This window comes from Dermacentor silvarum, chromosome 2 (genome assembly GCF_013339745.2).
Source record: "Dermacentor silvarum isolate Dsil-2018 chromosome 2, BIME_Dsil_1.4, whole genome shotgun sequence".
NCBI classification, from domain to species: Eukaryota; Metazoa; Arthropoda; class Arachnida; order Ixodida; family Ixodidae; genus Dermacentor; species Dermacentor silvarum.
Window position 1 is genome coordinate 162,590,568 of NC_051155.1, and position 14,523 is coordinate 162,605,090.

General features: G+C 44.5%; 1 protein-coding gene across 1 annotated transcript in view; it reads left to right on the forward strand.

Annotated features, from left to right (window-relative positions):
* LOC119441992 (rho guanine nucleotide exchange factor 7-like) overlaps positions 1 to 13,648 on the forward strand; it is a 34,300-nt gene extending 20,652 nt beyond the window's left edge. The window contains exons 12-18 of the mRNA XM_037706683.2: positions 507 to 582; positions 2,711 to 2,913; positions 3,417 to 3,576; positions 8,837 to 8,941; positions 9,858 to 9,936; positions 10,761 to 10,815; positions 11,155 to 13,648. Coding sequence (XP_037562611.1) covers positions 507 to 582; positions 2,711 to 2,913; positions 3,417 to 3,576; positions 8,837 to 8,941; positions 9,858 to 9,936; positions 10,761 to 10,815; positions 11,155 to 11,280 — 804 coding nt within the window. The 3' untranslated portion in view covers positions 11,281 to 13,648. The remainder of the gene's footprint in view (positions 1 to 506; positions 583 to 2,710; positions 2,914 to 3,416; positions 3,577 to 8,836; positions 8,942 to 9,857; positions 9,937 to 10,760; positions 10,816 to 11,154) is intronic.
* The last annotated feature ends 875 nt before the right edge of the window (positions 13,649 to 14,523 follow it).

Below are 14,523 nucleotides of genomic sequence, written 5' to 3' on the forward strand. Positions count from 1 at the left end.
TGGCTCCAAGACAACCGGAAGTAGATGACAACACGTCACAACATGACGTAGAGCCAGCGAAGGCGGAGCGTAGCCTCGATCACTCGTCGAACGAGTTGAGGAGGAATTGCATGGCTAGGGAGGAGGGTAACTTGTAATCGTCTGTAGCTCTCTTAATATGAGACGCTTCACTTAAATTGTGACGCGAATGTTTTACTGTAGCTGTACCCTACGCGTCTACAACATTTGTCCGAACCGTTTCAGGGACCCTTTAAGCATTAAAGAGCTTCAGGCTATTTATCATGCATCACGACAGTTTTCTAGTTCGGAAAAATTGTCGTAAATTGACGTGAATTGGCATGATTTCTTGTTCTGTGGCCAGCAGCTCTTGCTGCATTTTTTTTAAATAAATAAAATATGACAAGATGAGCCACGTTTCCAACTCGTGCAAATGAATCCCTTTTTCTTAAGCCACCCAACTGCATGTGTAACATTTTGGACAAGCTCTAGACTTGTGTCCTTTGCAGGGTCGCTTCCCTTTACTGGGCTTGACAGTCGCGAACTCCCAGGATCCAGCTGATGGCTGTGCCTTTGACATTCAAGGTAACGTCAGCTTTTTTTTTTTTTTTTTTGTTAGCAAGTGAAAAATCTACTGCTGTCAATAAAGTGTCAACTTCACGAGAGAATTCATTTCGCGCCGCTGTTACAGCATTTTTCGTACATTGCAGCTGACACCTAAACCAACGCGTGTGCCTGAGTGATCGCGAAACACTAATTTTGCAGCACATGCACCGACGCAACGAAGCAGTTTGAGTTATCACAATTTCATTGTATACTTATGACAAAATTGGCAAACTTGGCAAGCTTGCGCTTACCGGAAGTTTTATTTCCAGAAGTCGGTCAGCCTGGATTTCTTACGCTTCATGGCAAGCAAAGGCGTTACGCGAGTCTCACAGTCCGTTAAAAAGAGCCATCGCAATGTCATTGTTGTGGGCTCTGATAACTTTTAAGATGAGGTCAAAGGAATCCATTACGTTCAAAGCAGTCGCCGGAGTCAGTGTGTCTATTGGGTTGTCATTTTCTGCAGACGACGAGACGTTGGCATCATGTGTTGACAGCAGCGGCTGCGGTGCGGCCGCCGTGTCTTGAAAGCAATCTGTGCCGTGCACAAAGTGTGCGTTTGCGCGGGCCTCATCTTCAAAGCGATCTGCGATGTGGGCAAAGTGCAACTAGTTCCGGTAGAGTCGTGTGCACTGTGTTTTCGGCGTTTAGTTCGCGTTGAAGCGAGAGATGGCACGGAGGTCAATTCGCTTGCTGCTATTGCCGCGCCGTCTCATTCCAGCGTGTTGACACAGAGTTCCCGCGGTCATCGAGCAAGATGTGTTCATGTTTACCTGTGCGCGTGTGACATCGTGCTTGGTAATTTAGTTAGTAAGCGAATGTTACAGGTTTATACGGCTGATAAAACTACGATCTTTGGTTCGTATAGATGTCTACTAATCTGCTATCGCAAGCGATGCTTTGCCTTTTCAGTCCTAGTTTTGTTCTTGAAAAGTTCGTTGAAGCGGAAATACCGAATAAAATGCCTTTGTTATGCAGAGACTTTTTTTTTTTTTTTATTACTTTCTATGGGCAGCTGAAGGGGAATCGGAAAATATTTGTCGTGGCAGAAATTTCGTTGTAGCGGCATTCGTTGTAGGGGAATTCAACTGTATCTACTTATGACTATAAACTTGGTGCTAACACAAAATAGTGCCTCACTTGTTTTGACTTATTGATTTTTTTTTTATGTCACCCTGAAATTGGAGCTTTAAGTGCAACAACTGTGCATGCTTGGGTGTCCTCAGTTGTTTTCAAGGTGGAGGTCATGGCAGGGCGCCATTGCTGTCCTCTAAGCGAGACATACTCCTTCTGTTCCTTTTTGCTTTCCTTGTTGATTGGGTCCTGTTTTTCTTTCTTGGTCATTGTCACAATCGCCATCTTCCTTACCTTGTACAATCACCACCTTGTTTACTGGTTCTTCCTTCCCTGACATGTCCTTAGCTTTGCGGGAAGCAGTTAGCTCCTCTGAGGCCATGAGGGCACTGGTGGGCCTTTTGGTGCAGTTAGTAAAGTACGGGCCTCAGAATTAAGGGGCACAGTAGTTCAGCCCGTGCCACAGAATCTTCTTGGCTTTGCTTTATGCCCAAAGACTGGTAACAGACAAGTGGTTGACATGTTTGAGTGAGATAAGCAATGTTTTGCAAGATGAACGTCGGTACAAAGACTGAGAAGTGAGAAATCCAGCACCTAGAAGTTCATATAAAAAGCACATTTCATACAACCGGGCCAAAAAGCCAACTAAAACTTGAGGCACAGTTGGATGCTTTGTGGGAAAAAGTAGGTAGGTGGGTGGGTAGGTGGGTATAGGGACATTTGCTGTTGAAGTGGTGAAGTGCTGCTGTTCAAGTGGCTATCTGTGTCGTATACTGCCTGCGTATCTCTGTGTGGTGCTTGGGTAATGTTCTCGCACTTACTCAGAGGCATGAATCCTTTTTCGGTCTTTTGTTTTCATGCCTTTCGAGGGGGTTAGTAGGACAGCTACTAGGTGTTCTGGGGCTGAAGGAGAAAAAAAAAATGTGCTTGTTCAGTGTATATACCTGGCACAATTTTGTTGATTGACACTTGTGTGGGTCATTTGGTCATGGTAGCTAGAGCTTGTTATTAAGCTGACTGCTACTTCTACTCGCAGGTCCTTCAGTGCCACGTATGACAGTGCTCTGTCGGAGTGCAGAAGAGGCATCCCAGTGGAAGTCCAAGCTGAGCTGCTCACCCACGCCGCCGCCTGCACCCAGCCCCCTCCGACGGGCAGTGGCACAAGTGAACACCCCTACACCAGCTCCCACCGTCACAGTGGTCCGGCCAATGGAAACTCCTGTGCCACAGCGCTCCTTGGTGAGTTTTCCAGTGAAGGAAGCTTCCGCCTGTGATAGTGTTTAAAAACGCCTGAAAAAGAAACTCGTAGCTGTAGGCCTCTTTAGTTCAGCTTGACTTACACAACCTAGTTCATGCAAATTCAATGCCTACTGTGTGCTTATCATAAGTAAGGGGTCACTACCACCATAAAGCATGAGGCATGTACACTAAAACTTCCTTAATGTGTGCCTGCTGAAAACGTATGAACAGTTAAAATGTAGCTGCAACAAATCCTCAACCCACTCTCCATAGAGCTTAATGTATTGGCTGACTGCTTAAGCCGTAGTGGCTTGCCCTTCCGGAGTGACAGGTGAGTGACACCACAGTCATCGCTCCGTGCTGTCACGGGTGTAAAGGGCGAGAACCAGAAACACCAGAAGAGACGAATGCCAGCACAGCAGTGACGAGGCGTGTCCTCAAACCCCACATTGGGGTTTTCCCGACTGATAGCACGTCAACTTAATAATGTGTCAATATTGCAGCATGTGGTGCTGGGCCCACCCACCGAGAGGACAGCCGTGCCAGAGAGCTCATCAGTATCACAGAGTGGTGGCTGGTGCCTGCGACCGCATCCACCCCTGCGTCCCCGACCAACAGCTAGCCGTGCCCCGAACCGGCACCATAAGCAGCAACGGAGACCTGGTGAGATGTTTTGATTGCAGGCTCGGAATATTCATTGTATTTTCAAATTCTCTATAAAATATTATGCTCTTCGATATTTGCTTTAGCGCAAATTACAGTATTCAAAATGAATGAGTATAAATTTTAAAAATGAAAACATGTATGCTCAATAGTTTCAGTTTTGATGATCAAGTTTCATTGCCATCACATAGCTTATAGCCAAGACAAGCCAAAGGTGGGGAATTCGTTTGCATTTGTCAACTGACTTTTGCAACCTTCTCTCTTGAACCAATGTATGTCGACGACCGAAGTTTCTGACTGTTTCAGATACTGAAAGTTGTCTGGCTCAGTTGCTTGAGCATGATTCCCACGCACGATGTCGTCAAAAACTGCTGCCAATAAAAAAATCTTGTGCAGTTAAAATGGTCCCCCATACTCTTGCTTTCGCTGGTGCGGTGGTTTCTTGGCTTTCTAAGAGCTGTACGACCACTGCGAATAGATTTGCACTAACCTGGCATGAAACTGTAACCTTGGTCACCGACACCTGGTGAAGGAGCGCTGGTTAACCCAATAGCCAAGGCTGGTGTGGCGTTTGGGCAGCAAACTGTTGCAGGAAGTTTGGCGTTCATCAGGGATTGGGCCTGAGATCATGCACACGGGCTATACTGAGAGCTAGACAGAGAAGTGGCCAGCGTGCCTAGCAACTTAGTTTGTGCGCTTACTGACGGAACGGGTTTAAGGTCGCATGTATATGGAAAGGGGGTATTCTCAAGTGATCACTTTCGTAAATACTATCAGTTTTGCCAAATTTTGCATGACTTGGCACCAGATGTGTCGGCTGACGTGTCCGGCGCCTTGGCACAGCGCCAGAAATGCTGTCAGCCATAAACGCCAACACGTCTGGTGCGGAGTCCCGCAAAATTTTGGGAAAGTGATTGCCCAAGAATAGCATTTCTGAATTTGTTCAACATAGCCTAAACTTCAACGGCTTCGTGTGGCCTCGACCATTGCAAGATTTCAAGTAGAGTGAAGCACTGAGCAAAAGCCTGTAAACAAATTCTGGGCTGCTGGCATCGTAGAAAAAAGAAAAAAAGTTTTGCTTGCATTCCTGCATAAAAATAGCAGTACTTTGAAACTAAACTGACTCCAGAGATATAACTGTTTCATACTTTGCAAGTAAAGAACCATATTTTTTTTAATGTGTCAACATCTGGCTTTTTTGTCAAGGTTTTATGCAAATCCCACAACTATGCAAACTGTTTGCTTTGATATTATTCTACACTAATTTCTCTACACTTCAACTTCACTTCGAATCGAAAAATTTATACCGTATTTACTTGCCTACTGAACGCACTCGCATAATGATCTCACCCTGAACTTGCGGCCGTGAAGTAGGAGAGACGCGGTGTAATTTGGCAGCTGATATGGCGCCAGGCGGGTGCGATTGTATCGGATGCCGTATTGGATGCCCAATTGTACCGTGTGTCTCCTACTTTTATTGTGATAGAAACCATATGGACACTCCAGGCGCATTTTTGCTGTCGGCGCCAATGATTGCGGCTCAATCTGCCGCGTTAGAGCGAGGAAAGTGGGAAGGAAATGCACCGTATATCATTGGGGAGAGGGAGGGGCGCGGCGCAGCAACTGTGCATTGCGCGGCCGCGCGTGCCCTATCTTCAAAAGCGATCTGCGTCAGGGGCTGAGTGTAGGTGCGATGGCAGCTTATACCTTTGTGTGTACTCCGTTCTTGCTGCTCAGTTTGCGTTGAAGCGATACACGGCATGAAGGTCACTTTGCTCGCTGTTGCAGCCGCACTTGCTCACGCCAGCATTTTGAGAGCAAGTGTCTGCGGTCATCGAGTGTGATGTGTGCATGTTTGCCTGTGCGTGCTAACGCCATGCTTGTTAATCTACATAGTTAACGAATGTTTACCAGTTTACACAGTCGATCAAACTACTATCCTCACTTCGTATAGCTGTCTACGCATTTGCTATCACAATCCATGGTTCGCCTTTTAGGTGAAACTGCGACTTTTTTTAGAGGTAGCTGCGAAATAAAATTGCTCAAAATTTTACCCTGCATAATGAACGCACCTCCCAACTTTGCGCATATTTTCGGGGAAAAAAAAGGTGTGTTCATTATGCGAGTAAATACCGTGCATATTTGATTGTACTCCAAACGTGAGCTGTTTCTCAATATGGTCAAGAGAGTGTGGTGAAACACCTTCCATCATGTGCAAGTGTGCTAGGCAGCATTCAGGTGTCATATATTGGACTTGTGGCAGTATCACTCTTGCTGTGTACGGACTTGCTGGAAAGTAGATGAGATGAAAGCACTTGCAAGTTCACTTAGAGGATCAGCGGCAGACATTTTATGGGGGCTCTGATCGACTTTTCTAACTTATCATAGAATGGCCTCAGTATTAAAAGAAGTTCATGAATCTCACGCCACAAAAATTTTCTAATTCTTCTGTAAGTGGAGTTATCGCTCCGATACCCGACTTTCTCTCTGCTTTCGTCTCTGCTAGCGCGCTGGAAGCTACACAGCGGAGAAGCCAAGAGTCAAAGCCGCGGCCAAAAGTTGAATGTCGTGATAGCGAAAGGGCTTGTCGCAGCACTCCATGGTGGCCGCGGTAGACTACGCTATGCAGCACGCCACTGCCATCTCGGAGACCATGCACAGCAGATGGAGCTATGCGCAGTGCAAGGACAAAATAATTTTCCTGTCTTCTTGAAATCGCAGACATATATATTTTTCATTTATTTATTTCAAAATTAGCAATTGTGTATTGATGAGAATGCTCTGGCAGTTACGAAATCAGCCAATAGCGTTGGCGGGCCAGCTGCTTTCGATGACACTGCATGAGGAAGCGAGAGCAAGCAATTTTTCACGGTGTTTCACGGTAGACTGTAAGTTCCCTGCAGTGTTGTACGGAACGGCGTTCCTGGAACTAGTTCCTTTTGGGAGGAACGGAGTAACGCCACCGTTCCATTAAGGGTCGGTGGAACTGTAACGGTAACTCCTTACGTTTATGAAGGAACGACAGAGGGAACGGCGTTCCTTCTGTAAACGTTCTACGGTATTGAACAGATGCACACATGTATGCAGCATGTCACGCAGGGTGGATGAGCGACCACGTGAGGCGCAGAGAACTACCGCTTGCCTGTCATGTGACTGTGGGGCATTTTTTTCGTCAGATCTCTGTTGTACGTTTTTATTACTAGGCTTCAAGATTGCCACGTGACGCTCCCTCCTGTAGTTTCTTTCCTCCATGCCGGCTTGCCGCAAAAGAACCATGACGTAAGGATTGCAGCGCCACTCGAGGTACTTCGCAGCGCATGGAAAGTTTCCAGTCCTCACGGGCACCAAACCCTTCCAACCGAGGCACAGGATGAGCTGTCATGGTACTTGCTGGTGCCAGTTGCCTAACCGCTATCGCAAATGAAGAACTTCGAGGAATCTATCCAACTTTTGATCAAGTACAATACGGCAGTACCCTCAAGCGCTTCGGTGGAATGGCTCTTAAACATTACCAACGAAGTGCTAACGAAAAAATCACCAGCCCTTCCCCTGTCGAGAAAATGGGGGTAAGTGAAGCTTGTGGCAAGACGACGCTGTCGCAAGCGTTATGCTTCTTTTGCCCTTAACTCACGGTCGGTGGCTCTTCGCTGACGTTTGGCCTCAACATCGCGCACCCGCAACTTGGTGTCCGCGGCTCTTCTCTGACGTTTCGCGCGGACTTCGGAAGCCCTCACACTAAAATCGGCACGTCGACGACGAGCCCTAGGGTTTTAGCGTGAGACCACCACCACCACCACTGCAACATTTGTGAGGCAATACAAGCTTCACTTGAAAAACGGGTTCCTCTGTCAGGCACCAACATCGAGATGCAACTCTTCCTGAGTTCAAACAAGGGACTTAACTAAGTTGTGAATATGTATTCTGGACATTTCTTTTTCCTACTCATACTGCAATATTGAATTACCATTCATTAAAGGCCTATGTATTGTTTTTTTCGATGTAGTTTCTTGTGCAAGAAATTTAATTATATTGGTGCATGTGAGTAACTTTCTATTTGCACCTCTGAAGTGCAGTAACCTGACTGCACATTTGAAGACCGGAGTGGAAAGTGCCATATGTATTGCACTTGTAATTGACGAGCACCAAAGTTTCAGTCAGACATCTCTGGAGTATGTCCGGTGCTCCCTGAAAAAATTCTTATAGGAGCATTTCTTTGGATTCTTGTTATTTCCAGATAATCTGCTGCCAGCGATGTTCAAATTCGTATAGCATACCTAGTTCGATGTGAGTTTTAAATTGCTCATTTTATTTCGCCTCAGGATTATCCGACACTATATTTTAATTAAATTATCATAAAATGTATCGGTAATGTAACGACAGGTTTCAATGTTCGAAGTGTAACTGGAACGCGTTCCTTTCGCATTAAAGGAACTTGTAAAGGGAACTCGTTTCAATATTGGGAACGAACGAGCTTTCGTTCTTGTTTTAGAGGAACGTGTATAACACTGGTTTCCTGCTGCATACAGCGCAGTAATATTTGGCTGACGTGTTAACAGCAGCCTCTACAACAGATCGGGAACATTTTTTTCTTTTTTTACTATGTTAAAAATGGTGTTTCAGGGCGCTTTTAACCATTTATTTTTTCTCTACTCAGAGAGGAAGAAATGTGGTCATAACTATGTGCATACTAACTACTTAAGTGGAAAGAAAAAAAATTGTCTGATCTTTGTAAAAAAGTTAGGAACAGCCTGCAGCTGTACCTAATTTGTAACATGTTATAACTTCTTCGCAAACAAAGTTGTTCTTTGGGAGATGTAGTGCTAAATAGTATTTGATTCTAATTCAACTTATTTACATAATGTGATCTACACATTCATTGTAGCTTTGGGCTACATTCGGGTGGATAACAATTTTCTCTTTCATGAACCTTTCTCCACCTTGTGGAATTCCGCTGAACTGACCTGCCATTGAACATTCTGTTAACTGAAAGGGGTGCCGTATTATCGCCTTTCACAAAGTAGGTGACCTTTCTTACTGCTCTGCCGAAATTTACCTAAGCTTTCTTCTTCGATAGAGCATTAATCTTTCTTTTGTATAGAAGACAGAAGTAGAGGCAAAAAAGTTAGCTATAAGTTGTGCATTACGATCACCTGTTTGTTATTGGTTAAGTAAAGTTTAATATCATCACTTTGATGCAGTCCTTATCAACATGGTGCAGGCAAGGCATGTTGTGATGTATGGCTGGGCGGCACCTGTGCAGGTCCTGCTGAAGACAGGGCTCCGCATGTGGATGACATGCAGCTGCTGCAAGTCATTGAGGCCTACTGTGGCAGCAGTTGTCGAGCGAGGCACACAGTGAACTCAGGTAGGCCTTAGATGCTTGCAGAATTTCAAATTACAATAGTCTCCCTTTAAAACTGGCACTAGCGAAAAATAATTGGATGGCACATTTCTTTTTTGCCATGAGATGAATCACTCATGGTGCTAGAGGCCTAGTCAGGTGACCCATGTTGTCACCTTTCACCTCAGCACCATGACAGTTTTACTCAGGTATTGTCAAATAAACATATTGTCATTGTCATCAGTTGCAGTGTAGATTGTCTGCATAGGAGCTACGAGATTAAAGTCGCCAGTGATGAATGGGCTCTGTTGGATAGCTATGCTGGCGACCTCGGTGGCCATGCTTCACTGGGCACCACTGTTTACTTCAATCCAGTGGCCAGCATAGAGAGCTTCTCACACTGTTGCAAGTAGTGGCAACAAAGTTCATCTGTAGGAAAATCTAATAAAATTGGCCAAAATACTTTTCCTTTCATGGTAAAATGAGGCAGATTTAACATTTTCATTATCAGTGTTTGAGTACAAACTACCAGTTATAAATGAGACAGTATCACAGGAGGCAGTGCCATATTTCCACAGTGGCAGAGCCAATGCTGTTCTTTATGTCATTTGCTCGCTTATGCAAGCTGTGTTATCAATAATAGTGACGTTTTGGACACCTTGGAGCACTTATGCGCCACCTTAACTTGACTTAACATTTGCCTTTAGTGTTCCTAAGCATGAAATAGCATGGAAATCTGGTCGTCCTAACAAGAGCCTGGCTTAATAGGTGTTCAGAATCTGTGGGACTCTAAACAAAGGGCCTTGGAACTGTTAAGCTTCTCAGAGAACTCTGTGTAGCGTCATAAAGGGAGTGTACAGTATTTTGTCTACTTTCATCAATTCACTTGCTCTCCCTAAAATGAGACATTCACTGATCTGGGTGCCACTTCTCTTTACAGCATTGATGAACTGCCCACAAGTCTTAGTAGCAGAGGATGAGAAAATTATTGTTGAAGACAACAAAGGCATGGAGGAGAGGTAAACGTGTTGAATTCAGTCCATGAATAGCAAATTATCCTCTTTCAGCGTAAAAAAAAAAAAACGTGGCAGCTCGCTTCTTTTCTTTCTTTTCGAAGTACCGTATTTTCCGGTCTATAACTTGCACCTTTCTATAAGACGCACCCCCCTCTAAATGGCAGTTTTTCCGATGAAAAACATATATAAGTTGCACCGGTGTATAAGACGCTCCTGTTTGTTCGGTAAGCGATTAAAAAAAATTACAATGACGTTTCACTCCATGAACGCGCACAAGGGAGGAAAGCGGGAAGGCAGCGCGGGAGGGAGGGGGGGGGGCGGCTTGTACTCTGGTAGCAACTGCGTAGCTTGCGCAACGGTGCACGCCGTATCTTGACAGCGATCTGCAGATGCGATGACTTCGGGGTCGGTTGACTCGCGGTCGGCCTGCCGCCGGTTGTGTTGCTGCTTCGTCCTTCTCGCACGGCGCTCGGGAATTTGATCACGAGAAGAACCCGGTACCTCGATAGTGTGCATAGACCCCATAGCAATTAAGTCAACCAGCACACTTCGCGTGGCCATAACATCGAATCCGATTATGACGGCAGTTTTCCTGAAAAAAAAAAAACGCACATAAGTCGCACCATTCTATGAGATGCACCAACGAAAAATTCAGAAAGAAATGCATCTTATAACCGGAAAATACAGAAACACACAAATTTTTTTATGAGGCCGCAGAACACTCCAGACCATTTTTTTATCCTTATGAGCCTTTGTAGAAGATACTCTACACTGGTCATCCTGTCAGCATGATCTTGACACCATGTTTTGTTTGGTTTGGTTTGCAGAAGCCTTGTTGACACTGTCTATGCCCTAAGAGACCAGGTCAAGGAACTGCGAACTGTAAGTGCTGCGCTGTCAGTTGCTGACATTTGCTTCACTAATAACATGCAATGCTTTGTACAGATTAGGTGACCCAACAGGTTCATTCTATAAAACTTGGATAGGAGGCAACTTGCTTGCCATGCTTAAGTAGGCTGCCTTCAATTAAGTACTGGGTCGGTGACAGCAAGACAGGCTGTTTTAGTCACCGAGTTGTAGTTTGTTTTAGTTTGGCTAATACTACAGCATTTTGTATCTTCATTGAAGATTTTGTTAGCTTGCTGTGTACCATTAACAAGTTAGGTAAGTGTTTGCTCCAAGATACGTGATGTACATTGATGATGGTGGCTGATGTTGCAGGAGACCAGTCAGCTGTCGCGCGCACTTGAGGAAGAGCGACAAGCACGGATGCGACTGGAGGCTCTACTACGGCAACACTTATTGCTAAGCTCTTGCGACCAGCCCCTGCTCATCACAGAGTCCTGACCAGCATGCTATGAGGCCACCATCGGATGCCCACACACAATGTTCTTTGTTGCTCTTGTGTGGTGTATGCATCCAAAGGACACTGCAGTGCAGCCAGTTGCTTCAGTGCTTCTCCATCCATTTGTTCTCCGAGCATGTGGCAGCTGTCTCTTGGGCATGGCACGGTGGCAAAAGGCTGGCCTATCAACTGTCGTGTCGTGTCTCAACGTCGTGCACAATGGCAGCATTGTCCCCACTCCAAAGCTCACGTCTAGGTAGCTGGGTGTAAGTATTCAGATGTGGGTACAGACAGCGATCTGGACCAGCATTGTCGTCCTTCTCTTTGATATGCTCATGCCATTGATGCTGCCACTGCAGCAAGGAACAGAAGTTTCACCCTTTCCCTGGACTGTTCAGACTCTGCCGCATGATGGTGCTGTTCTGAATGCCGTGAAGATGGCAAAAGGACGATGGCTGGTGCAGAAGACCCTTGTTATAACCAGACCACTGTATTTTTTCAGTACCGCAGTACTGCCAGATAATGCTTGATGACCAAAAAGGAGCTTGAGATGATTTCGATGGCTGTGCACCGATGCATTGATTATGTAAGGGGGGCCCTTGTGAACATTAAGGGTAGATTTTAAGTGTTCGCAAGAACACACTTGTTCAAAAATAGTGGAAGTAGACGACCCTCATGTCACGAAACGGTGTTGTGCCCAAGTAGATAGCTATTGTACATAGCTATTGCTGCATGGAACTTGAGTGTAGGGGTAAAGCCATAATCTGAGACAAAAGTAATAATTTTAGTCATGTTACAAACCATTTAATACAGTGATCTCTAGTAAAATTTATAGCTCTTTTAACGTGTACATTCAATCAAATTTCTGTGGGAAACCTTTGCTTGAAAGGTAGTGTCCTTGCTCAAGTGATTCTCTTAGATATGATAAAAAAAGGTAGAATTGTTCCAGGGATGCATTGTTAAAGCAGCAGCCACATGGAATGTTTTTTTCACCAAAATTTTCACACAGGTCATTTCTGGTGTGTGGACCATTTGCACATCACAGTACCTGCGAGGTCATGATAACATACAGTAATAAGCTGACTTGTGCAGTGCCTGCACAAGTCAGGCGACGCATTCTTTGGAGCTGCTGCTTAGTAACGTGCCAAGAAGTATTGTGGCTGCTCTGTTGTGCATCTGCTGTTCTGTAAACTTGTGTGAAGGAGTCTGTACACTGTGCTAAGTTGAATTCTAGTGGTTGTTTTAGAGAAGCTACCTGAACCCTTGAGCAAGCGCTTAGACAATGCTAAGATTTTGCAAATTCAAATCTGCTGGAGAAAAACATATACGTACTATTCCACGCTGTATAACGATAGAAGTTGTCATGCACAGCCGGCAGAAGTGACACTGCAAGGCACAGTGCTTCCAGTCAAATTCATTTATCGACAGCAGAGCAAGAGAGAGCGATACATCGTAGAGTGAATTGGTCCAAAACGTCCAGTGGTACAGAGAACACGTGAGCAACAAAACCTGCTCCAGATACCAGCGGACATTACTGTTAGAAAAATAAAATGCTTACATTTAGAAGCGTTTGTATGCAGTATACTATGTAGGCCTCTTTTTAAGCCCAACTATGTAGGGCTTGGGGAAGCTCTCTCAAAGTTTTGGCATAGCTCAATTCTGTCCAAAATAGCTGAATGTAGGCAGAAATGTCTCTTTAGAGCTGCCCACTCTGCAAATTCAAATACACACTCTTTCTGAAACAGTGTCTTTCTAGGTAGCTATCACCGTAGTACACGGTGCAGTATATATGCACCCAATTTTAAGAGACGGGATAGGATCAGAGCAATTTTTCTTTCTAAAATGTCACTTTTTGTCATTAACAGACTGTTTCCCATCACTGCCATTATATTGTAGCATCAAAATGTGCAGACCACCTATCCCACTTTTATGTGCCACACTTGTTACAAAAGGGCTGTCATCACAGTTGGTTTCGTGCACAAGTCATTGTTATCCACAATCTACAAAGGCATTCTTAGTGGTGTCCTTTGGTTGGTTCTTTCAGTGCGCTTCGCACCGATTTACCATTAGTATGTAATGTATAAACATGGTGTTCAATTCATGAAGAGATGCTGTGTAAATGCGTCCTTGATCACGTACAATTGAAAAAAAAAAAAAAAATCCATGTGCCATCCAGATTGTGCTCTGAAAATAAGATGTTAAAACCTGTTATCTGGCTGTTTTCACTCTGCAAGCACTCTAGGAGAATAGACAAAACACTTATGTGTAGCTATGGGGCAGGGTGAGGTTGACTTGTGTGTAGTGCTTTCTTGTGGGTTTCCTTGTGCTACATACAACGACCATGAGCATATAAATTCTAAGCCATTTTGATGCACATTGAGTTTTTCGTTGTTTTCAACTGCTTCCAGTTTCATATTTTTCTAAAAGGCAGAAAGACAGATGCGCATAGTAGTACAATAAGACATATAACATGCCTACAAACTTGCAGCCTTGGGTGTGTCCAGCCATTGCTAACATACCTTGCTTTTTTTTTTTTTTTCATTGCACCACGAATGAGGCAAGACCTTGTCTCCGTATTTGGACAGTTTACCATCATCATCATAGGAGAATTGATTTTTGCATTAGTTTACTAAGATCTGCAACGGGGGCAGCTCTTTTACACGAGATCATCGCATTGCCTAGGCTTTTGTGCAGTAACCTGTGAAACCTGTAGTGTGCAGATGAGTTGCACTTTCATACTTGAGAAAGCAAAGTATAACAGGACAGTGCTTCTTTAGGTGTTCTGTGAGAGTGAGACATAATGAAAAGCAGACATTAAGTGCAAATCAAACATTTTAAGTGAGAGGACATAAAGGAGCTCTTTGTAGTCATTTCTTAGAGGGGTGCCAACACATATTTTTGAAGCTGTAGAAACTATACCACATGCTGTTTGCATGCAAAAGTATGACACTTAGCTGGCACAAAGGTTGGGAAACATAATATATTTAAGTTTGATACCAAAGTTGGTCTCGTGATGCCAGACCTGGTGTCATCACGGCTGTGACGTGATGACACTAAGCAACATTTGCTGATGTTGTGTAGCAGTATGACTAGGCATGGTGATGTTAGTCATTTAAAAAAATTAACAAGACCGCTGCACAATTTTCTTCTGGGTGTGCTCGCGTTTGGCAGCCGCGGCTATCGCAGAATTAAAGTGAGGAAATGTACGAGGGATGTTCCGAAAGTATGTTTCGTCATTTATTTTC